The 23,103-nt window shown below is 42.6% G+C and overlaps 1 protein-coding gene across 1 annotated transcript in view; it reads left to right on the forward strand.

Annotated features, from left to right (window-relative positions):
• Nucleotides 1-23,103, forward strand: part of METAP1 (methionyl aminopeptidase 1) — a 336,590-nt gene that overhangs the window by 55,597 nt on the left and 257,890 nt on the right. The window contains exons 2-3 of the mRNA XM_069238322.1: nt 790-841; nt 19,211-19,323. Coding sequence (XP_069094423.1) covers nt 790-841; nt 19,211-19,323 — 165 coding nt within the window. The remainder of the gene's footprint in view (nt 1-789; nt 842-19,210; nt 19,324-23,103) is intronic.

Here is a 23,103-nt window from a genome sequence, read left to right on the forward strand (position 1 = left end):
TTGGTTTCCCATCCTTCCTGACCTCCCCTGTGTTGCTTAGCCTTTCCTGCTTCTTCCCTCCTTCCCCCATGTTATTAGGCTTTCTTGTCCTTCTCGGTCTCCCTTGTTGTGTAGTCTTTAACCGCTATGTTGCTTAGGATTCGTCCCTCGTTGCTTCTGTCATTGTTCATACCTGCTTCCTGTTCTCTTAAAATAAAATAAAAAAATGCTTACAAGCTTGATTTTCTTTTTAGTTTTTTTAGTTTCCCATCCCATTTGGCAAAACGTTAGCAGCCACAGTGCACGAATGGGAGCTTAAGAAGCAGGGGCGGGAGGGGCACATTGAAAAGGGAAAAACATGAAGGAATGAGGGTGGGTGCTCCTTTTATCCCCTTCATTTTATGTGACTGCCATTGTGGAAATATAGAAAATAATGTTCTAAGATCGCTGGATGACACCATTGGCTTTGCACTCGAGTGCTTGTACTGCAAATGTACAAGCATTGGCAAAGCCAGTAATGATCACAAAACAAGCATTGCGAAGCAAGCCTAACCGGTTTTGCCAATGGTTGTTAAAACTTGAAGTAGAAATACTTATTATAACAAACACCTAAAAATGTTTTTCGTTATCTTGAAAGATTTTAAAATACATGTAGAAAATATATTCAAATTGTTTGTGAAAGCCTACACATTCAGTAGTAATGCAATATTGCATGGTAAAAATGTAAATGCCCTTCTTATTTATTGTCTATAAAGTTCAACTTGCATGTGCCAACTATTAATAATTTCTTCTATTGTTTGACATTTTTAGGAGTGCTTTAAGGGAAGTTGGTCCACCCATAAACAACTACACAAGAAAGCAAGTAAGTGATGTCTGCTAGTTTACCCCGGATTTTGAAGCTTAATTTATTTGGTGCACAACCGCTGTTTCTCTGTTTGGAAATAATACACTACATTTAGGCCCTTTTTGAGTTTTGTCTAGGCAGTGCCTGCTGTGTCTTTGCGAGACATGTCTACATACAGTAGGCTTACAGCCCGCCCATAGCTTACCATTTCTTAGCTTCACAGTTGCTCTCATTTCCTTCTTCCCAGTTTTACGGGATGCAAGGTCATGTCTTTTTGTGTTTGGCCCTCCCTTGGAACATTGACCATGTACTTGTATCCTACCAGAGCTCTCGTTTTTGGAGCTACTTTTTTCTTTATGTTCAATTACTCCAAATTAGTGCTTATGCATTCAATCAGTCTCCCATATCCCAGTTCATGTTACTTCTTTTCCTCCCACCCCTACCGCCCTGTAATCTGTGCCACTGCACTCTATGCCATTACATTGTACGTCACTACACTGCACTCTGCTGTACACCACTGCACTATGCCACGGCAACCTACACCACTCTGGTCTTTGTTGCACCACTCCACTCTACGCCACTGCATTCTGCGCCACTCTACTTTGCATTACGCTGTGCCACTGCACTTCATGCTATTCAGCTGTACTCTATACCACGCTACTATATACCACTGCTCTCTATGCCAGGCTGCTCTCCCCCACTATATGGCTCAGGACTCTACTATGCTTTACTCTGCACCACTACGCTATGCATTTGCACCACTGTACTCTAGGCGACTGCACTCTAAGTCCCGCCACTGCATTTTATACCACTCTATTCTGCTCCCTTGTGCTCTGCGACGCTGCAGTCTGCACTGTGCCACTCTACACCAGTCTAAGCTACTTCACTCTATGCCCCAACACACTGTTCTATGCCATTGCACTTTGCAACGGCACTCTATGCAACTCTGCTCTGCACTCCACTCTACTTTGGACCACTCTATACGCCATTGCACTTTATGCCACTCACCCCTGCAACACTCTGCCCCCCACTCTACGCCACAGAGTACCACTCCACTCCACAGCGCCACTCCGCTGCCCCTGCTGTACTTAATTGCTAAAAGACTTTGGCAAAAGCAGTAGCTCTCACATTGGTGAAACCTATTGGCTTTTATTTTTAAATCAACTTGATATTGTATAGATCAGTGGTTCCCAACCTTTTGACTCCTGAGGACCCCCATTGAATCACTACTGGAAGCCGTGGACCCCCAAACAATGCTTACAATTTACATTTCAAACATTAAAACAGTAATTGACAAAAAATACACAAACAAGTACACACCAAACAAATACTCGAATTACTAATTATATAATTATTTTATATTGAAAACTTATGCAGAAATCAAAACAATTGAATGAGAAGTTTGCTGCTGCATCTTGGTGACTAACTTTTATTTATTTGGTTTTATTTAGGAAAGCTGACTCCTCAAGTCAGATTCTGCATTTGCCAAGCGATTTCGGTTTTTATGTTTTTTTAGGTATATAAGATCTGAGAAAGCTTTTTCACATAAATATGTGGTGGGGAAAGGAAGTAAAACCATAAGGACCTCTCAAGTTTCCATAGCCTATCTGTCTCATGTAATTCATTTGTTTTATAGCACCTCGCATACCAGTGTAGGGTTTTGGAGCACTTTTCCATTGACTACAAGGTGTAGAATTCACATGTCATTCACAGTGGTAGGCCTTTTCTAAGAGTGCTTGGTCTGGAGAAGCACAAACTCAGGATTCAGAACATAACACAGTGGTTAGCGTGGGCTTTAATAGGAATGTGTTTGTACTCAAGCAATTTTTTTATTTTTTTAGCAGCATAAGGATAATGAAAGGCAGAGAAAAAAAAACTTTCTAATTTGTGCCATGCAGTTTGCATACAACTCTTTGGCAATTCATAGCTCACTGTGCTAGAATACGATTCTAACTTATGAACTGCACAATAACAAAATAATCTCTGTGACAGAAGCAGTAAGCCACTGTGCTACGCACATAAAATAATTTTCTTTGCATGATACACATTCTCTGCATCAGGCACATTAACCATCTGCCTACCTTAGAAACTGTCACTAGACAAAACTCCCATCTCTCTCCAGCAGGTACATTAATCACCAAGGATATTTTGACGCTTTTATTTTCACCCGAAAGTTGCTTGTTATGCAAGGAACTTTGAAGCCCTTTTACAACTGCTGCACAAATAAAAACACGCATGTGTTTCTGTCAGGCCCCAGCTGGAGAAGTATCTTTCGGTCATTCCAGGCCTGCGGACCCCCTGGGAATGTGTCACGGACCCCTGGGGGTCTGCAGACCACAGTTTGGGAAACACTGGTATAGATTTTTTTTGCATGTTTATCTATAAATGTACAGTTCTTTGTCTTCAGCCTCTGCCATGCCTTCTATAGTTAGTCCAAGTTTTATTTCACATGGTGATTGCTAGCACCAACTGCCTAGGTTAATGTTCTGACTGCGTGTTGTTGCCTCGTACTGTGCTGCAGAATGGGCACGTATTCCGAAGAGCTTAAAGTGGTGAAGTAGGTTCAAATCTTTGGACTGAGATGCGTTTGCAGGCATTTAAAAAAAACGTGCGGTAAGTACTTGAAATTCCGATTTTGGGTGCCTGAATTGGTTGGGAGTCACGCAGTCGGCTGCTGGTTAATTTACTGCCAGACTTCCAAAGGATTATTCAGCATAATAGTTGCGGTTGCTTGCCCGATTTCGTTAAATTGTAGAAACTGACCTTTTTTCCTTTCAGTTTTTTCTGACTCAATTTACTGGTTAAAAACAGTGTGTAAATTCATATCTACTCAATTTATTAATTGAATAGTTAAAGTGAGCAACAGTAGTGTGGGATGCTTTATCATTGAAGCAATTCCAGTAAAAGTGGCATGTATAGTTTTTTCAGGCTTAGGAATATTCCATGTTTAGCAAAGTCCCCTTTTGATTGTGCACCCTGTGCCACATTTTATGCTAGCACCCCACCTTCTTCATTCTATTGGATCACAACCTAGCTCTTTCTACCATTTTGGTTTTAAATAACTCTGCGGCTTATTGACATCCTACGCAGGTGTGACGAGGCGGTAGAGGCTGCTCTTTCGTAAGGCACATGTTTAGTTCAACGCTAATAGGGAGCCATTTGAAAGCAGGTGGTGTCAGTCACGCACTAACTGATTGTCTGACCCCATTAAGCAGATGTTCTGGCTCAGCAGAGGGAATGGGAGCTGCAGTGACTGAGCAGCTCTCTTCTTCAAATGACTGTGGTTCGCAGGTCATCTTGATTAGTGTTGCTTGAGGTAGTAAGAGGACAAATAAGGGCACGTTGAATGTTGTGGCTCTGGTAATGTTTAAAGGGGATCCTACAATTCTTCAGTTATTGGCTCCTCCAAATTTAATCGGAAATCTACTATCAAATATCTTGTCATCTGGTTCTGCATTGATCTTTCTGAATCTGTCTCCATCAATGAAAACAAATCGCTGAAAGAACCTGCTGTCTGCATGGTCACCTAAACCTATTTCATGGTGGAGAAGTCTCAATACCATCAAAATGAATTTATCACCTCCGATTAATTTCTTACCTAGTCCGCCTATCCCAAGATTTTATCTTAAGACCGATAGTCATCCCGGGTTTCCTTTCGGATAATAACCCAGAATCCGTTTTGGGAAACTGAGAACACCCCTCAAACTGAGGTTGCAGTTTCCAAAATTGGAATACTTATCACACTGCATACTTGGCTGCTCAAGGCTCAAGTTGGTTTGACAGGGACCCATTAAAATAAACCCTATGGCTTGACTTGAAGTCCTCAGTCTGCCATCCTTTCATTCTACTACCCAATATGACAATGTCACACCATTCGTATAGCCACTCCTAGAAAATCTTCAAAGATTCCAATTGTACAACATTTTCAAGAGAACCATTCCATTATCTTTTCCATTTATTATCCTGGGTCCACGCCTGGCAGATTCTCCAATTGATTTTACTAGATTCGGAACTACGCTACTTGATCTTCTACTCACTGTTGCCCTAAAAGTAATCTTAATCGATTGGAAATCCATCAACAATGTATCTCACCATACTTGGTGGGCTTGGGTTACCTACTTGAGGAGCACACATATAACTGAATCCCTCAAAAAAGGCCATCCTATAATCTCACAATGCATATGGAAAACACTCAATATCTTTACTCGCAATTTACCCCCCTAATGAGGAACCTACTAATCACTACCATTTGACCATATCCCCTGGTTGCAACTATGACAAAATAATTCCTCCACTGTCTCACATGACCTCCCCCTCCTATTCTTTTACCCTCTACCTTGTTTACATTTATTATGACATATATGTAACATGTACGTTACTCAGGGACACTTCGCAGGAGCCATCCGCATAACTAATCCCACACACGTATCAACCATTTTTGTCCCTTCTACATTTTATTTTCTTATTGTCGTACATTCATTCACCAGTCATTCCAAAGTTGTTTTCTAATGTCCTGCAAATTTTTCAAGTACTATAAGCTCTGTTTTATTTGATTGCCATGCTCCTGTATATTTCACTTGCATACATGTCTCTCCATTTGTGTTCGCTTTTATCTGTTTCTCATTTTTTTGTATTGTTCCTCTTTATTAAAAACGCCAATAAAATATTTAGAAGAAGAAAACAAATTTAAAGGTGATAAGACACATCGTGAGCTTTAGTAGAGCACAGAGTGAGTTATGGGTAGGAGTTAAGGTTTAGTCTACTTGTGGAAAGATTCAGTGCAGAAAGGTGAAGTTCATGGCTTGCTTAGGAGTGAAAGATAAACCATCAAGGGCATAACTCACAATGTTATATGGTGTAGAAGACATGCATTGGGCTAGGAAGAAACATGTCCCAATTCTCAGCTGACGATCCTCATGCTGAAGGAAACAAGGATGATGTTGCTACCAGAGGCTTTCAATCTTGTGCATGCAAGATGTTGTGTTTTCTTTTTTTAAATTCCAGATTTTGCCCAGAAATATAAATGTTCCTTACTCATTGTAGGATACTCTAATGCAGGACCTTGCCCAGAACCATTAGGAGCAATGATTCACCTACATCTGCCACCTAAACTTTACACGGTTACATCTTTATGGGTTTCTATTTTACCTATGGCAGAGTGGTTTTGGTCAGACCGCATCTCCATTGTGTCACTAGGATAGTTTTGAATTGATGACTCAGCTGTTAATGTGGAGTTTCCTAGGACTAAGTTCTGTTAGTTTTATAGCTCTGGCCTATGGACAGTTTTACTTTTTTAGCCAGCCTCCTGTAATAAGAAAAGCAGAAACAAAAATTACATAATTTAGGGAGGATTTGCGTCGCCCTCTTCATCAGTTGAGTCAACGAGCGTTCATTCACATTTTGATTCTGCATGGGGCAGTGGGTCGACCCTCTTTAGCCATTGGCTGTCTTGTGCCATAAGTTATGGCATTTTGCAAAGGCACATAATCCGCATAAAAAGAAGTGTGCTTCAGTGCCAGGGCTCATGGGACAACACTTTATTTGCATTCATATTTTTCTTTTCACTCATTCTCTGTTTTTAGGTCAAGCATAGCAGCATGCAAGCGCTACTTTTCCAAAGTGTTGGTATCTATGTGGGCTTTTAACCATGCCTATCACTCCCTCACAGGCTTGAATTTCAAAAATCCTTTGTCATCACTGGTAAATGCTTTACGTTTGTCCCTCCTTGGGGCAGTTTTGTTACGGCCTTGGCCATCAACCCTGTTACTTGGATAATTGCACTTTTGACGATACGTTTGACTGCGAACGAACTTCTTTTTCCTTTTGTCTCTCCTTTGCGCTCATGGTGGCCGTGGTGCTATGAATTGACTTGCAACTGTTTTACTTACATTTTCAATTTATGTGGCAAGAAAAGTCCAGTTAGGAATTTACAATGGTGATAGCTCTAACTCGAGCAATCGCGAGACCCATTACATGGCAAATGCTTATAATTTCTGTATCTAGTTTTATTTTCTCACTATTGCTTTGTAGTTGCTTGGCACATAGACTATAAACAACAAAACTGCACCAGCAGCAGAAAGTTACAGTAACCCAGAAATCCCCCCTAGTTTACAATATTTGGAGAATTGAACCTTCATACCTGGGTTCTGTTTATACTCATTAAAGATGCTCCTGAAGCACAAAAAGCTTTCCATGTGCCCTTTACACATTTGGGTGACTGACGACTATTACCAACCAACAGACTCTGCTACACATTGTATCTCCCTCAGATGGGTGAAAATCTAATCCTGAGAAACAGAGGCCTTCTAAATGCAGTTTGTACACATATCGCTGAAGTAAGCACATTAACACGCTGAGCTTCCTTGCCAGCGACTAATAACAGCAGAGAGCTGTTGGAGTAAGTGCCTTGAGCAAAATGCGGGGAGCTGTGCTTGTTTTGTCTAATAGTACTAGCGAAAACAAAAGCTCACACTGTTTTGCTAGTGTTCTCAGCCTTAGCAGGAAATGTCAGTTTAATTGTGTGGCGAGGCTTAGGGTTGCATACTTTCATGGTAAGTGTGCACTGCAAGGCAATTTTTTAACCCATGGGCCACAGTGCATAAGCTATCCCACACTCACTCCTGTGCATAAATATCAAGCGTTTCTATTCTGGAAGATAGTGGGAAATGTTGCAAATTTTAAAAAAAGATTTGTGGGTCAGATCTATAAATTGGCAGGTAAAAAAAACTCCCTCTAATTACTAGATGTTTGAATTGACTCGCTTATGTCAACTGTTTTACTTTACATTTTCAACTTATGTAGCAGGGAAAGTCTGATTAGGAATTTACCACACTATATATTTTACCATATGAATTGGTGTGTACTTAGAACACAACGAAAAACCATTGTATGAGCAGCTAAGTTGTTGGCTCTGGATACCTTGGAATCTTGGAGAACCTACAAATCCTATATATCCCCACAACCAAAAGGGTCTAGCATATTTATGGTACTTTGCTTCTGTAAACTGGCCATCGTAGAAAAAAAGTTACAGATTAAAAGGTTGTTACAAATGGCTGTTTTTTTCTACTTCTGTTCAATATTTCCTTATTTCAACACTTAGGCCCTCATTATGATCTCGGCGGTAAAGAGTGCCGAGATCAGCGCTGGCGGTCAACAGAAGACCACCAGTGCGACGACTTGCCCGCCGTATGTTTTCCCTGCTGGGCCGGCGGGTGGAAACAGTGTTTCCGCCCGCCGGCCCAGCAGGGAAAAGGGCCTTAACATTGACAGCGTCCCCAAGTGGAGCCTCTGCTAATGTTGGTGTGCGGGAAACCACCATGAAAAGGCTGGCAGTGAACAAGGTTGTAATCAGCCAGGTGACGCTGAGTTCAGCGCCACCCTGGCTGACTACAATCTAGAGTGCTGTCGGCCCATCTGGAACAATGTTTACAGTGGGGACGGATGTCCTCCGCCCACCAGGATCATAATTGGGCAGCCTGAGTGTGGCAGTCCGACCATCAACACAAGTGTGGCAGTCTTAGGACCAACACACTCATAATGAGGCCCTTATTTTATTTAAGAAAACCTTGAGGGAGCTACACGTTACCCCTAGTTGAATTCAGAATGCTGTCCACTTTTCAGAAACATGTAGCTTTTCTTGATCACCTATGGGTTTCACACTGGTTTCCACCACAAACCGGTAGTAGGTTAAAAGCACAAAATATAAGAGAAATGGGCTGCCTCTTTTAAAAAATGCCCCAACTGTGGTTAAAAGCGTTTTTTCCCCATAATTCAGCCCTGCATGTTTCTGAAAGCTAGGAAGATGGTGACTTTAGCGCAGCAAATCATTTATTGATGCCTTTTTTTTCATGAAAAAAATACACACTTGTATCCAGAGCACTTTTTTCCTATTTTTCCCCAAAACTAAAAATTCTGCTATATTTTGGCTATTTTCTCAGTTCCTTTCAGGGGAATCCACAAACCCTGAGAACCTTTAGAATTCCAAGGGAAAAAAATTAACTCAAATTTGCCATTGATACCTTATGTGGACAAAAGGTATGGAGGCCTAAGCACGAACTACCCCAAATAGCCAAAAAAGGGCTTAGCACTAGGTGTGGGGGTAGAGAGGAGGACCACCAGCTAATACAAGTTGCATTGCTTCTGGCCTTTTGTTTTATGTGTAAATCTAGACCACTTAGGGAGCAAACTGTGCCTCTTTGGTTATAAATCTTAATACTTATTTCTAGAAATGGCAGCAATCACACCCAGCTGTTGAATAGCTGCCCAAGACTGCAAATTTTAAGAACATTTTTTCACCCTTTGGAGGTGGTACCTAAATTGAATGTACATGTACCAGTTTGAAGCCCAGCAAAAATGTCTGGCTGTCAAGTGTTAGAATTTGAGATGGCCGATGTATTCAGTTGTCTTAGGGCAGTGTTGAAAAAAGTGACCTCAACTTTCCCCTTATTCTGGGCATTTTCCTGCCTGCCTCTTATCCCAAGGTGAAGAATTATTTTTTTTTGGCCTAAGTATAAGTTACATTCAGTATAAATTGACACTTGCAATCTGTGGACCAGCATAGACTTATGCTAATCAAAACCTCATCTCTTGGTCAAACTATTCTGGTGGGACCCTGAGTTCTATTTGCTTGTTATGTGTGACTTAAATTTTAGAATCTTAAATATTAAAATATGGAATAAAGAATCTTAACGCAGATTGATAGAAGTGAATCTTAAATATCACTATTGTGTATGAGCTTCTGAACTTTGCTTGTCCTAAAGCTATGTCAAAGATGTTGGTTATCTGTCATGGGAGCATTAGCCCCAATCGATCTATCAAATTACATGGGCTGTTATGGTCTATTCTTCCACTTTCACTCTGTCGGTAGATGGTTGCTTCTTGTAAGTAATTTCTTCGTCTCAAAGTACTTTCACCCATAGCCTGCTTGTGTAATTGTGAGAAAGGGCCTCTTTTTGACATTGTTAGCTCCCATGTTTTGCCTGGTATTGATGTGCTTTCAAAGTTGTTAGTGCTCAGGGCCCCTACTAATCATGTTCACTGGGCCAGATCTCTTTCACAAAACTGTTGTGATGCATTGGCACAATTAAAAACACCTTTAGGTGCCCCTATAAGTCCCTAGTAAATGGTACTAAGGTACCCAGGGCATGAGGCCCCTGATTGTGCCACCCACAGGGACCATGCATCCAAGTGCACTCAGCACTGCCATTGCAAGCTGCGTGTCCTGGTGCAATTCTAAAATGCAAAACTAACACAGCCTGTGTGCCCTGTCCACTACACACTACCATGGCATGGTTGCTGGCCGGTCACAACCAGCCTGCCACCACCAGGCTGAATTCTGGAAGCCTGGTGTGAGAGCCAGTGCTTTCTGGGTCCAGAGAACAAAGCCCTTCCTGGCCAGAGGCGTTGCACCTTCACCCCCAGCAGTGTGCACAGCCCTGCCTTTGAGCTTCAAAGGGCTTACAACCCTTGAAACTTGACTCCCAACACTGCTGCTAGCAGCATATGGCCGCCCCTGTGCAAACTCCCTCTTTTGGCAGGAGCAACATTGGGAAAACATACAAAGGACAGGAGTGGCAGCCGCCCCAGCTTGCAAAACCCCTGAGGTGTTGCACGGGAGGTGACCCCTCCGTTTCATTTTCCTCCATCTTGCATGGTAGGCTATGTTCCTATGAGGGACCGGGAAGTGCCATCTGCCCACAGAAAATGGTCACATAGTGGGTGTAACCATCCTAAGGTAGATGGCCCATTGGTCACTACTAGGTACTCCCCTAAACTTCCCCCTAAATGCAATATGTGGTGGGCATGCTAGACCTGCAGATTAGATTCCAAGCACACAAGAAGACCAGCAACAAATACGACCCAGGGTGCGAGAACTGCATTCGTGCTGCACAAAGAAAAAGGCGCCAAAACCTGCCTGCTACACCCAGGGCTCCAAAATTGCTGCTGAGGGGTTGCTCAAACATCGAACGGACTCGGTTTAAAAAAAAAAAAAAATCCAGAGGACGGCCACTCTTATAAAAATCCCAAGACTCTCCTGCAACAGAGACCAAAAGACCAGTTAAGTCCAGTTCACTGACCGGCTGCTGACCAAGGAACCGGATGCCACAGCCTGATCAAATTTCCCCCGGCGGACCGTGAGGACAAAACCTGCAAGTGTGCAAAGTTTGGGGGCACTGCTACCTCCAGTGGGTCACGGTGCAATAGCCCCAGGTACTGAACATTCGCCATTTGACACCCGATGGGAGCCTCAGTTGAGGGATTTCAGAAACCACCAGAACTGCCCACCAGAGTGGCCATGCTGACCTGCAAGCAACCCTCCAAAGTGACCTCCCTCCTGCTTCCGAAAGCACCTTTGCGCACAGCTCCTGGCTCATCTCTCTGCTCTGCACCCGGCCTCCCTGGGCCCTGCACCAAAGAACCAGCTGTGTTGTAAGGGTCTCCTACCCCTTGGGATCTCCACACTTCACAGGGACCCACCAGACTCACCTTGAAGTCCACCTGTGGATTGCTTTTCCAAGTGGTATCCCGCAGTGGTCCTCCAAGGAATTTTCAGCAGCTCTTCCTACCAAAACCAGTAACAGCCCAACTCCTCCGGCTGGTCCACAGGACTTCTTGGCAACCTCGACCTGTATGCAGAAGGAGACATTGGTAACGCATTGCTTGATTTTATATGTATTTTTTTAAAGTTTTCACCCATTGATTCCGATGGTGCGTAATTACACACGCAAAAAGACAATTTTTGCTAAGCTTTAAAAAAAATCATAACTTAAAAAGTACTTAACTGAATTTAATGATCTTGGGCTTAACATTTTTTATATAAATCTAAAGTATTTTTGTAAATTGGTCTCAGAGTATTCCTTTGAGTGCGTGTCTTGGATGAGTACAAGATTAGTCTAACTGCTTGACAAAGCTACCATAAAAATTAGAGCATTAGTGTTTACCTCTGTAAACCAACATGTGATTGCCTAGGACCCTCTGCACAGAGTTCAATGTTTTGCACACTACACAGAGAGCCAGCCTCCTACATTAATATTTAGTGACGAAAATGATATCCCTGTTTAATACTTTGCTAAACACTAAGAGCAGAAGAGAAAAGGAAATGCCAGACCCGAAAGCCATTACTGTTCTAAACAATGAAGAGCATGAAATAATCTGTAAGTGATTTTCAGTAGTTGAAAACTTGGCTGCCTTCAGTAGTTTAGGGGCTCTGGGCTTCTGGCCAATGAGAACAAGTTTTTTCACGTTGTGTGCTTTGGGCTTCTCAGTTTAATCTTTTCTTCATCTACTAAAATCCCAGATTGAAAACTATTTCTTGTTGCATGTTGCCACATTTTGTTTTCTTATTTACTGTTGTCGAAATAATGTGTGCTATTTAACATATTGATCTAAAGGGCCTGTGTAGGAAGTTGGCTCTGTATGTGCTATTTCAAAGTAAGGAATAGCATGCACAGAGTCCAAGGGTTCCCCTTAGAGGTAAGATAGTGGCAAAAAGAGATAATACTAATGCTCTATTTTGTGGTAGTGTGGTCGAGCAGTAGGCTTATCCAAGGAGTAGTGTTAAGCATTTGTTGTACATACACATAGACAATAAATGAGGTACACACACTCAGAGACAAATCCAGCCAATAGGTTTTTATATAGAAAAATATCTTTTCTTAGTTTATTTTAAGAACCACAGGTTCAAATTCTACATGTAATATCTCATTCGAAAGGTATTGCAGGTAAGTACTTTAGGAACTTCAAATCATCAAAATTGCATGTATACTTTTCAAGTTATTCACAAATAGCTGTTTTAAAAGTGGACACTTAGTGCAATTTTCACAGTTCCTAGGGGAGGTAAGTATTTGTTAGGTTAACCAGGTAAGTAAGACACTTACAGGGCTTAGTTCTTGGTCCAAGGTAGCCCACCGTTGGGGGTTCAGAGCAACCCCAAAGTTACCACACCAGCAGCTCAGGGCCGGTCAGGTGCAGAGTTCAAAGTGGTGCCCAAAACACATAGGCTAGAATGGAGAGAAGGGGGTGCCCCGGTTCCGGTCTGCTTGCAGGTAAGTACCCGCGTCTTCGGAGGGCAGACCAGGGGGGTTTTGTAGGGCACCGGGGGGGACACAAGTCCACACAGAAATTTCACCCTCAGCGGCGCGGGGGCGGCCGGGTGCAGTGTAGAAACACGCGTCGGGTTCGCAATGTTAGTCTATGAGAGATCTCGGGATCTCTTCAGCGCTGCAGGCAGGCAAGGGGGGGATTCCTCGGGGAAACCTCCACTTGGGCAAGGGAGAGGGACTCCTGGGGGTCACTTCTCCAGTGAAAGTCCGGTCCTTCAGGTCCTGGGGGCTGCGGGTGCAGGGTCTCTCCCAGGCGTCGGGACTTTAGGTTCAAAGAGTCGCGGTCAGGGGAAGCCTCGGGATTCCCTCTGCAGGCGGCGCTGTGGGGGCTCAGGGAGGACAGGTTTTTGTACTCACAGTCTTAGAGTAGTCCTGGGGTCCCTCCTGAGGTGTTGGATCGCCACCAGCCGAGTCGGGGTCGCCGGGTGCAGTGTTGCAAGTCTCACGCTTCTTGCGGGGAGCTTGCAGGGTTCTTTAAAGCTGCTGGAAACAAAGTTGCAGCTTTTCTTGGAGCAGGTCCGCTGTCCTCGGGAGTTTCTTGTCTTTTCGAAGCAGGGGCAGTCCTCAGAGGATGTCGAGGTCGCTGGTCCCTTTGGAAGGCGTCGCTGGAGCAGGATCTTTGGAAGGCAGGAGACAGGCCGGTGAGTTTCTGGAGCCAAGGCAGTTGTCGTCTTCTGGTCTTCCTCTGCAGGGGTTTTCAGCTAGGCAGTCCTTCTTCTTGTAGTTGCAGGAATCTAATTTTCTAGGGTTCAGGGTAGCCCTTAAATACTAAATTTAAGGGCGTGTTTAGGTCTGGGGGGTTAGTAGCCAATGGCTACTAGCCCTGAGGGTGGGTACACCCTCTTTGTGCCTCCTCCCAAGGGGAGGGGGTCACAATCCTAACCCTATTGGGGGAATCCTCCATCTGCAAGATGGAGGATTTCTAAAAGTTAGAGTCACTTCAGCTCAGGACACCTTAGGGGCTGTCCTGACTGGCCAGTGACTCCTCCTTGTTGCTTTCTTTGTTCCCTCCAGCCTTGCTGCCAAAAGTGGGGGCCGTGGCCGGAGGGGGCGGGCAACTCCACTAAGCTGGAGTGCCCTGCTGGGCTGTGACAAAGGGGTGAGCCTTTGAGGCTCACCGCCAGGTGTCACAGCTCCTGCCTGGGGGAGGTGTTAGCATCTCCACCCAGTGCAGGCTTTGTTACTGGCCTCAGAGTGACAAAGGCACTCTCCCCATGGGGCCAGCAACATGTCTCTAGTGTGGCAGGCTGCTGGAACCAGTCAGCCTACACAGATAGTTGGTTAAGTTTCAGGGGGCACCTCTAAGGTGCCCTCTGTGGTGTATTTTACAACAAAATGTACACTGGCATCAGTGTGCATTTATTGTGCTGAGAAGTTTGATACCAAACTTCCCAGTTTTCAGTGTAGCCATTATGGTGCTGTGGAGTTCGTGTTTGACAGACTCCCAGACCATATACTCTTATGGCTACCCTGCACTTACAATGTCTAAGGTTTTGTTTAGACACTGTAGGGGTACCATGCTCATGCACTGGTACCCTCACCTATGGTATAGTGCACCCTGCCTTAGGGCTGTAAGGCCTGCTAGAGGGGTGTCTTACCTATACTGCATAGGCAGTGAGAGGCTGGCATGGCACCCTGAGGGGAGTGCCATGTCGACTTACTCATTTTGTTCTCACCAGCACACACAGGCTTGTAAGCAGTGTGTCTGTGCTGAGTGAGGGGTCTCTAGGGTGGCATAAGACATGCTGCAGCCCTTAGAGACCTTCCTTGGCATCAGGGCCCTTGGTACTAGAAGTACCAGTTACAAGGGACTTATCTGAATGCCAGGGTGTGCCAATTGTGGATACAATGGTACATTTTAGGTGAAGGAACACTGGTGCTGGGGCCTGGTTAGCAGGGTCCCAGCACTCTTCTCAGTCAAGTCAGCATCAGTATCAGGCAAAAAGTGGGGGGTAACTGCAACAGGGAGCCATTTCTTTACAGCCTGGATTATATTGTGTACCCAAGTGAAAAGTGTATTCCTCCGTGTCGATGAAATAGAAAAACAAAGTGACCCCCCCCCCCCCCCCAACAGTTAAACCCCTCGACTCTGAAGTATGCACATATTCCGCAATGCAAGGAGTAAGTAATTCATGTAATTCTCTTGTAGTACTTTGCTTTGGTCCCTTTAAAATGTGTTCGCATTCTGCCTCCTTCTTTAACCTTTTTAGATACACTTTCGTATGCCTTTTCAGAATATGAATTGAGCTCTACATAAAGAAATAATTTGCATAAAGAAATATTTATATCCCTCAATTTTAATGTTAGCCTCTGGTTTTGCCCTTTTAATTTTCTTGAAACTCAGACCATCATACAAGAGTGGCTTTTGGGAACACATTTTTCACTAAAAACTCAGTATCTGTTCCTGCATTCCCACAACACCAATTAATTGCTAGTTTGTTTTTTATCTTCCATCGTCTTATTTTTTTCGTTGTACCATGTTGCCACAGTTCCAGATTTATTTACTTTGTATTTTACACACTTTGCTTATATTGTTGGTAGAGTGTATTAATATTTATAAGATGTGTAAATTGTTGGTTTAATATAACAGATATCTGACCTGTTTTTCCATTGGAATGTTCACGTATCCTTGATTTCCATTATAAAAAAAAATCTTTGGGCAGTGAAGCAACTTCTGGTAATCAGGCATTTAGCCAGAGTGTTTACTTAGGTTGTTGGGGATGTGAATAAAGCATAGAGCACAACCAACTGGTCCAACCCTGTTGGTTTCAGGTACTGCCCATTTCTGCGCCGGTGGTAAGCCAGGGCCCTCACTGCAGCATTTAGCCATTGTGTTTACTTGGGCTGTTAGTGGTGTGATTAAAGCATAGAGAAGTGGAACAGTCCAGTTTAAAAGATTTCTTGAAGACTCGGGGATACTTCTAAAAAGCTAATGTGATTCCCCTCTTACTGAAAAGTTTACTCTCTATTTCCTAATCAATTTTTGGAAGGAATGCCCCTCAAATGTACCCCACTTGCCAAGAACAATGTGCATATTTATAATGTTTTTGATATGACTTTTAATAGGGTCTGGAGCTAGTAAGAGATGTGGTTGGAAGTTCTTCTTAAAAAAAAAAAGTTATCATAAACTTCAATTACATGAAGTGCTGGTCTGTTTTGCCATTGGAATGTTCTCTTGTCCTTGATTTCCAATATAAAGCTATCTTTGGGCAGTGAATCAACTTCTGATCAGGCATTTAGCCAAATTGTTTACTTAGGTTGTTAGTGATGTGATTGAAGCATAGAAGACAACCAACTGGTCCTACCCTGCTGGTTTCAGGTACCGCCCAATTCTGCGCAGGGTGGCACTCACTGCAGTAATCTCTCATACTGAAGGTTTCAGTGACCGAATAGCTTATCTGACAGTGTTGTTTTTTTCCCTTGGAAGGGTGCTACTATCTCCTCGAAGCAGCTTTTCCCAGCACTGTGCTCTGTCTACATGTGGCCCTTGACATCGTCTTAGAAGATGCCACAGACACTGGCATGACAGTAACCTCTTTTGTTCTGGCCTAGAGGTTTAGCTCACTAATGAACAGTTTACTCTAAGGTCTCACTTACGTTGCTGACAGTGGGACCTGACTACCACTCAAACTAGTGCCCGCCCACCCCCCTCTGTGGCTTGTAAGTTCCTGATATGCGACATCAGGCCTCTCAAAGGCAGTTTTGTCAGAGCTCTTTAAAAAAAGACGCATATTCTCGGTTTACGATTGGCTTTGTCCCCATGCGCATGAATCATTGCCCAATATATTTAAATTTTTCTTCCCAGACGTGCACCGTCCGTTCAGATTTGTCCTTGTGATTCGACACATTGTCAAAAATATGGTTTGGATTTGGCTAATGGAGTCTGTACAAATTTAAGGAAGTGGTAATAACTATCGGAACAAGGTGCCATACGAACTGCTCCTCTTCAAAGGCCCACCGTTTGTTATTTATTGCTCCACAAGATTTCCTTTCTCTAAGTATGGCAAAGAGGCATTGTTGTGCAAGAGCACAGCTGAGGTTGAAAAACTAACTGAGAACTAAACCAAGTGGTGAGAGATTCTATGCTGAAGATCGAATGTACAGAGCTAAACCAGCGTTTGTGCTTGGCAACCGACCTGCTTTGCTTTAACTCTTCTGCCAAGGGCTACATTTTATTCTCCAGTCCTGAAGAACGAGTATAAAGTGTTGGTGAGATGAAGAAAAAAATCTTTGGAAAGCTATTTGTAGAACACCTTGACATGTGAATGTCTGCTGTTGTGACATTTTATTCCTTGGATATGTGGGATGAACTACTAATCTGGAATAATCCAATTGTGATTTTTTTTTTTTTTTTTTTCCCACCATCTGCTTTTTAATACTTGTTCATAATATCAAACTAACAGATAAAATGGCATGCCATATGAATTTTGGTGTTCGCACAAGGACACCTGCTTTTTTTGTAAAATGGTTCAGGGCTATTCAACGTCTCTGGTTTATCTTTTGAATGAACGTATTTACTGACAAAGCAGAAGTTGTTATGAAGCCATACTGCAGTTTATAAGCCTCCAATCATAACTTTTTTCCAGACTTCCTAATCTCTATAAATATTTAAATTAGATAATCTGTCTCTTAAGCTGCATATATTTCACCCCGAATCGAGCCAACTATTAACTTCCCTCAAAGTTTCTAAAAAGTCTGCATTTTGCACTTCCAAGGCTTTGTCACATTAAACAATTGGTATATCCCCATAAATGACAGCAACTAAGTCGCATTCCTGAATTTCTGAACGCTCTCATAAAAAGATTTGCTTCTCCTTTTAGAACATAAACATGTTTTGGGTGTATACTTTTATCATTGCTGCCTCTTGCTGAGAAGAAATCTGGAGAGCTATAGCCCATAGAGAATCAGTATAATCTAAGGCAGTTTCTAAACGAAGAAACCTTTAACACGATGGCCCTTGCACAAAAGGTCAAGACTGTTGTTTCCAGTGGTACTCTTCACAGCACATCTTTGCTTCCAAGTGGTGCACCTTTGTAATGCCTAGTGAGGTCTCCTTCTCTAGACCAGATTTTCAATTCAGAAATGTTTTAGTTAAACAAACATAAAACCACAAACATTGACACAATTTTAGACAAAGTGACAGGAATATAAAAAAAAAAAGAAGAATAAAATGTAAAACGTACACTGGAAAAGAGCAGTAGGGATACACCACTCCCAATGTTCATTAAAACCTTATCCATTCTAAAGTTAATTGTCTACACAAAACAATATTTTAGATCTAGATGAGGCATTCCCTTAAAATATTAATTCAGTGTGCAAATTCATTAATTTAGAAGCCTCAACATGTGATGGTTACTGTACCAAAAGAATAGTGTTAAAAAAAAAAATGAATCTTTCATGTGTTGTTGTACAATTTCAAGACACTCTGTTCTTATTTTTTTTCTATACCTTTGGTAGGAACCACAACAGAACAAAACTCGATGCAGATGAGGTGACACGCTTTTCTAAAAACGTTCCCATTACTGTGAATCCTCAATTTCTGAAATATCTGAATAATCCTCTTCCTAATTTTAAGATAGAGGGGGCAAAGCATAATAAACCTCACCACTGTTTCAGGTTGATGATTGCAACAGATCTGTGATAGTTATAGACATTTGTCCTTTTTAAAAACTGTTAATGGTAAAATGCCTAATCAAATCTGAATTAAAATAAACAAAATCTTGGCCAAGTATTGACTGCGTGGTAAATCTAGGTAAGTTTCAAAACGAGATTGTTTATGGAGCACAATGTATTCAGTTAGGCTACCATATCTAGAAATCCCTGGTCTATTCTGGTCCTTAGCTGCTCAATCGTTTTTCTTAATTGCCCTTACTTTTGGTGGCATTAGGAGTTCATTTACTTTTCAATAATGCGAAATGCCAGATTGCTCGAAGGCAGTCTGAACATACATAAACCGGTAAAAATTACAATTACAACTGTAGCAGCTTATACTTTTAGAACTGTGCATGAGGTCTGTTTTCTGTAGATTGACACAGTTCTTTCTTTTGCCTGTGGAATAAATGTTGACTGGGTTTGACCTCTTCATATATGATTAACTGAAGCCGGTACTCCCATACTTGTAGGTTTATCTCTTGAGGGACTGTGCGGAATATTTGATGGATAATCTCATGTGACACGGTCTTCAATAATAATTACTTACACTGTTAATGCTGATGAGTTATTTTCTTTCATGGTTTAATTATCTCCAATAACACAATATTCTGTGTTGTCCCCAATGGTTTTCTAGAAGATGACAAGGCAAAAGGAGAGGTTTCTCCATGGTCGATGGAAGGTGAAATAAATACAGATCCTTGGCCTGGGTATAGATACACTGGGAAACTGCGGCCATATTATCCATTGGTGAGTATTTAAAAAAATTGGAAATTATGCAAATGATCAACAATCAGTGATTTGTAATTTTGGAGCTCTATTCCTTCGGCACCATTGTTGCCTGTTGAGGGGTAAAACAAGCTGATATTTTTGTTCATATTAAAAATAATAATAACAATAATTCTCTGCTACTATAATGCACCATGTGCCAAGCTGCCACAGTATCTCTTGACAACTACAGAGTTAAAATGTGCATCCATTAGTGCCAGCACCTGTCAAGGAAAATTATATCATCTTTCTTCTGCTTGTAGCTATGTACATTTGCTTCAGGTAGCAGGCCATGTTTGCTTTAGAGTGGCTTTCATGCTCTTTGAATGTTGTTTGGAATCAGGTCTCCACCTTATCTGTACCGCTCGCTAAAACGTTACAACCGTAGAATTGAGCTCAAGATTAAAAACAAGTTCCAGGTAAGTCATCAAATTGCCCCTTTCTGTTCTTATTTGACTGCACTGCCTTTGGATATTAGGCTGTCACCCTCCAGAACCACCATCAGAAAAAACAAATGATTTGGGATGGCAGAATTATTGAGATAAGTTCCAAAAGATTCTGGGGCTTAGGAACATTGCAGATGCATATTTATGAAACTTTACATCCTTTTTCACAAAAATACCCTAAACATTATTGGCTGAGTTTTATTATTATGCAAAAATAAAGAAATTCCCCTTTTAGTCACCCACACAGAGGATTTGTTATTGTTGATTATTTGTTAGATTTAGTTCGTCTGAAGTAACCAAATGGATTTCTGAAGGAAATATCCTCAAAGGATCGAATCATCAGACTGACTCTTCACTGCAAAACCATATTTACAATATTGAGGTTCCTTGGAAGGATTGTGGCAAATCTGTTGAAAGTTGTTCGTTTCATTTTCAAACTTGAGTCTCTTAAAGTACTCATTTGGCATCTATCTCAAAGTTTTGAGGGACGGAGTGGAGAAGGTCACGTGTACATTTTTACACCGGGGAAATGATGCTAACTCATTTTTAGGTTTCTCCTGCACGCGCTTGTGCAATCTTTTGTGAAGGAAAAAAAATGTTAAAAGGTTCTTCGAACCCGCTACGTACTTACATGAACTTGCCATTCAGTAAGAAAGATCTTTTTTTTTTTTTTTTTTTAAATCGGTTTATTAAACTTAATACAAAACAAAATGCAAAAGTATCAGTACATTACGTATGAATTGTTGAGAGAGTATCCGGCACTTCTCCATTTTTTTTTTTAATTTTTTTTTTTAACATTTGTACAATATACTGCACAACAAAACTGTATCTGAATGTACTGATTTTCATAAACATTATATAACTTATAACACATAACATGGAGATTTGTTGTTCTAAAATATATATGTTGGCGTCGATTATTATGGTAAAAGCAGGGAACTGTACAGGTCGTGGATACTCCTTTTTTAGTGTATGTGCTTTGGTATAGGGGAATAACATTGTCATAGCGCAACCGCTGGGCAGATATATAATGGGTTAGACCTGATGTTACAATGGCATGAGGCAGTTTACGGCAATCTCGATTGCTATGGATAGTTTTAGTATTAGCGTATCTTTAGAATTTTGAAGAGATTGCTTCAAGGTGGGTATTTGTCGTTTTTGGATTCAATTCCAACTACAAAGAGGTCCCAACTGTCAATCCCGCTCTGTGCCTGACCTCTGTGCTGTAATTGCCTCAAGGTTCGAGATTCCGCCAGTGTATAATCATATAGGTCTCGTAACCAGAGGGACTGGGAGGGGGCGTTTGGGGCCTTCCAATGTGTAGCTATCAGATGTTTATATGTCACGAATGCTAAATCTATAAACCTATGCTTATGTTTATCACTTTTTGTACGATGCCGTACGTTAAGCAGGCAGGATTCTGGAGTAGGGGTCAGTGGTTGGCCTACTAGGTCTGCAGATGTAGCAACTATTTGATTCCAGCCAGTATTGATCATGTGACATTCCCAGACCATATGGTAAAAAGTGGCTGCAGGGATAGCGCATCTTGGGCATATGGAATTAGCTCCTGGGTATATTTTATGAATACGAGCAGGGGAAAGGTATGCGTGATGCATATAATTAAATTGCGTGTATCTTAGTCTAAAGTTGCGAGATACGGATTTGATCGAGGTGAGGGCCATGTCCCAGGATTTTTGCGTCATTGGTGCGGGAAGAACAGAGTCCCAACGATGCTTGGCTTGGCTTGGGTTAGAGCTTTACAGCTCTTTGTTAAAGAAAGATCTTTTTTACTTGCTTCTTATTTGCCAGTATGTCATCCCACGTCGCCTGCTTTCAGGTCCTGCTCTGCTTTTGCTGTGGATGCCATAACGTGGAATCCGGACGAAGTACAGCTTCCGGTCACACATATTGACTGAATGCCAGTATCCTTCCACTGGCTACGTCCCATTGCAGGTACTTTTTTGCATCTTTTACAAACCCAACGTGAGCACCACAGCATGGAGGCATTCACCACTGCGCCCTGTGTGTTTACGGCTGCGTGTAGTTCTCCATGGCGTTCTCCAGGTGCTGCAGCCTCTGGGAGGGCAGCTCAGGTCCACGTGCGGGGCATCCCGCTGTAGCGTATTGGCGTTCTACTGCGCCGTGATGGCGCCCTCCTGGCAGCCAGCATCCTGCTTGAGCAGAGGGTGAAGGTGTAGGTGCACTGCCGGTGCTGGATTTTGTTGTACCGCCTGCCACTGCTGTCCATCCCTTTCAGCCCTGTGTGCAGGCAGTCACAGCAGCAGGGAACGCTACTGCCAGCCAAGCAGTCATCTTGTCTGCCTCCGTCCGAGATCCTGCACCCGCGAAAGGAGAAAAGACTCCGAGAAAGGCACAGAAGTGCCAATTCACGTGTTAGTTTTGGCTGCAACCTAGGTTTATTTCACTGTGCTGCTGCCCCCCCTTTTCTGACATTCCGGGCCTGCATCTATCGTGCAACAGCTGGTATTAATGACTTCCTCCGTCTGCAGTCCGGCAGGCTTGTCCCCGTCATCACACGTGCATGCCCCAGCCCTGCTGCTACTGACCTGTCTGAAGCAGCACTGATTCTGTGAGCTTTATCAGGGCTGCTCCGTGTGCGCCAGCACTGCTGCGACCTCACGGGCCTCAGATTTTTAGTCGGACTGGGAGCCGCTCATCTCTAACACATGACCGGAATGTGTGCCTGAGGAGCCCCTATGCAGGGGATGGTGGCAGAGCCGGCTCTAGGGTGGTCCGACCGGTGCCACCGCACCGGGTGCTGACTTTGGGTGGGGGTTGCCTTGTTTGCTAATCAATTGTGGTTTTAAAGCACCTGCTGCCTCATTTCTTGCCACAAGCAATTTTAAGGCAATAATAAAAATGTCAAGATGACTGCAGTGAGTAATGTTCTTTCTGCGGGATCGGAGTTTGCCTGTTGTAAGTTTTGACTCGTCGTAAGGTAGCCCAGAGGGTTAATATGCCTACTGCAGAAAACGTGTACCAAGCGGATCACAAAGTGCACGTAATGGAGTGGGAAAGAGAAGTTGCTTTCAGAGAGATGGGTTTCCAGCTGTTTATATGTCAACTGCTCTTATTTATATATATATATATATATATATATATATATATATATATATATATATATATATATATATATAAAATCACAGTCAATCGAATTCGCATCAGTGAGTTTTAAATGTGTAATTGGTTCTATAAAGCCAAACTGAAACAAGCATTTGCAATGCAACGGGTCTCGCATTTCTCAGAATTAGAGCTATTAGCAGTTGTAAACTCCCAGCTGGACTTTTCTTGCCAC

Source organism: Pleurodeles waltl, chromosome 1_2, assembly GCF_031143425.1.
Source record: "Pleurodeles waltl isolate 20211129_DDA chromosome 1_2, aPleWal1.hap1.20221129, whole genome shotgun sequence".
NCBI lineage: Eukaryota > Metazoa > Chordata > Amphibia > Caudata > Salamandridae > Pleurodeles > Pleurodeles waltl.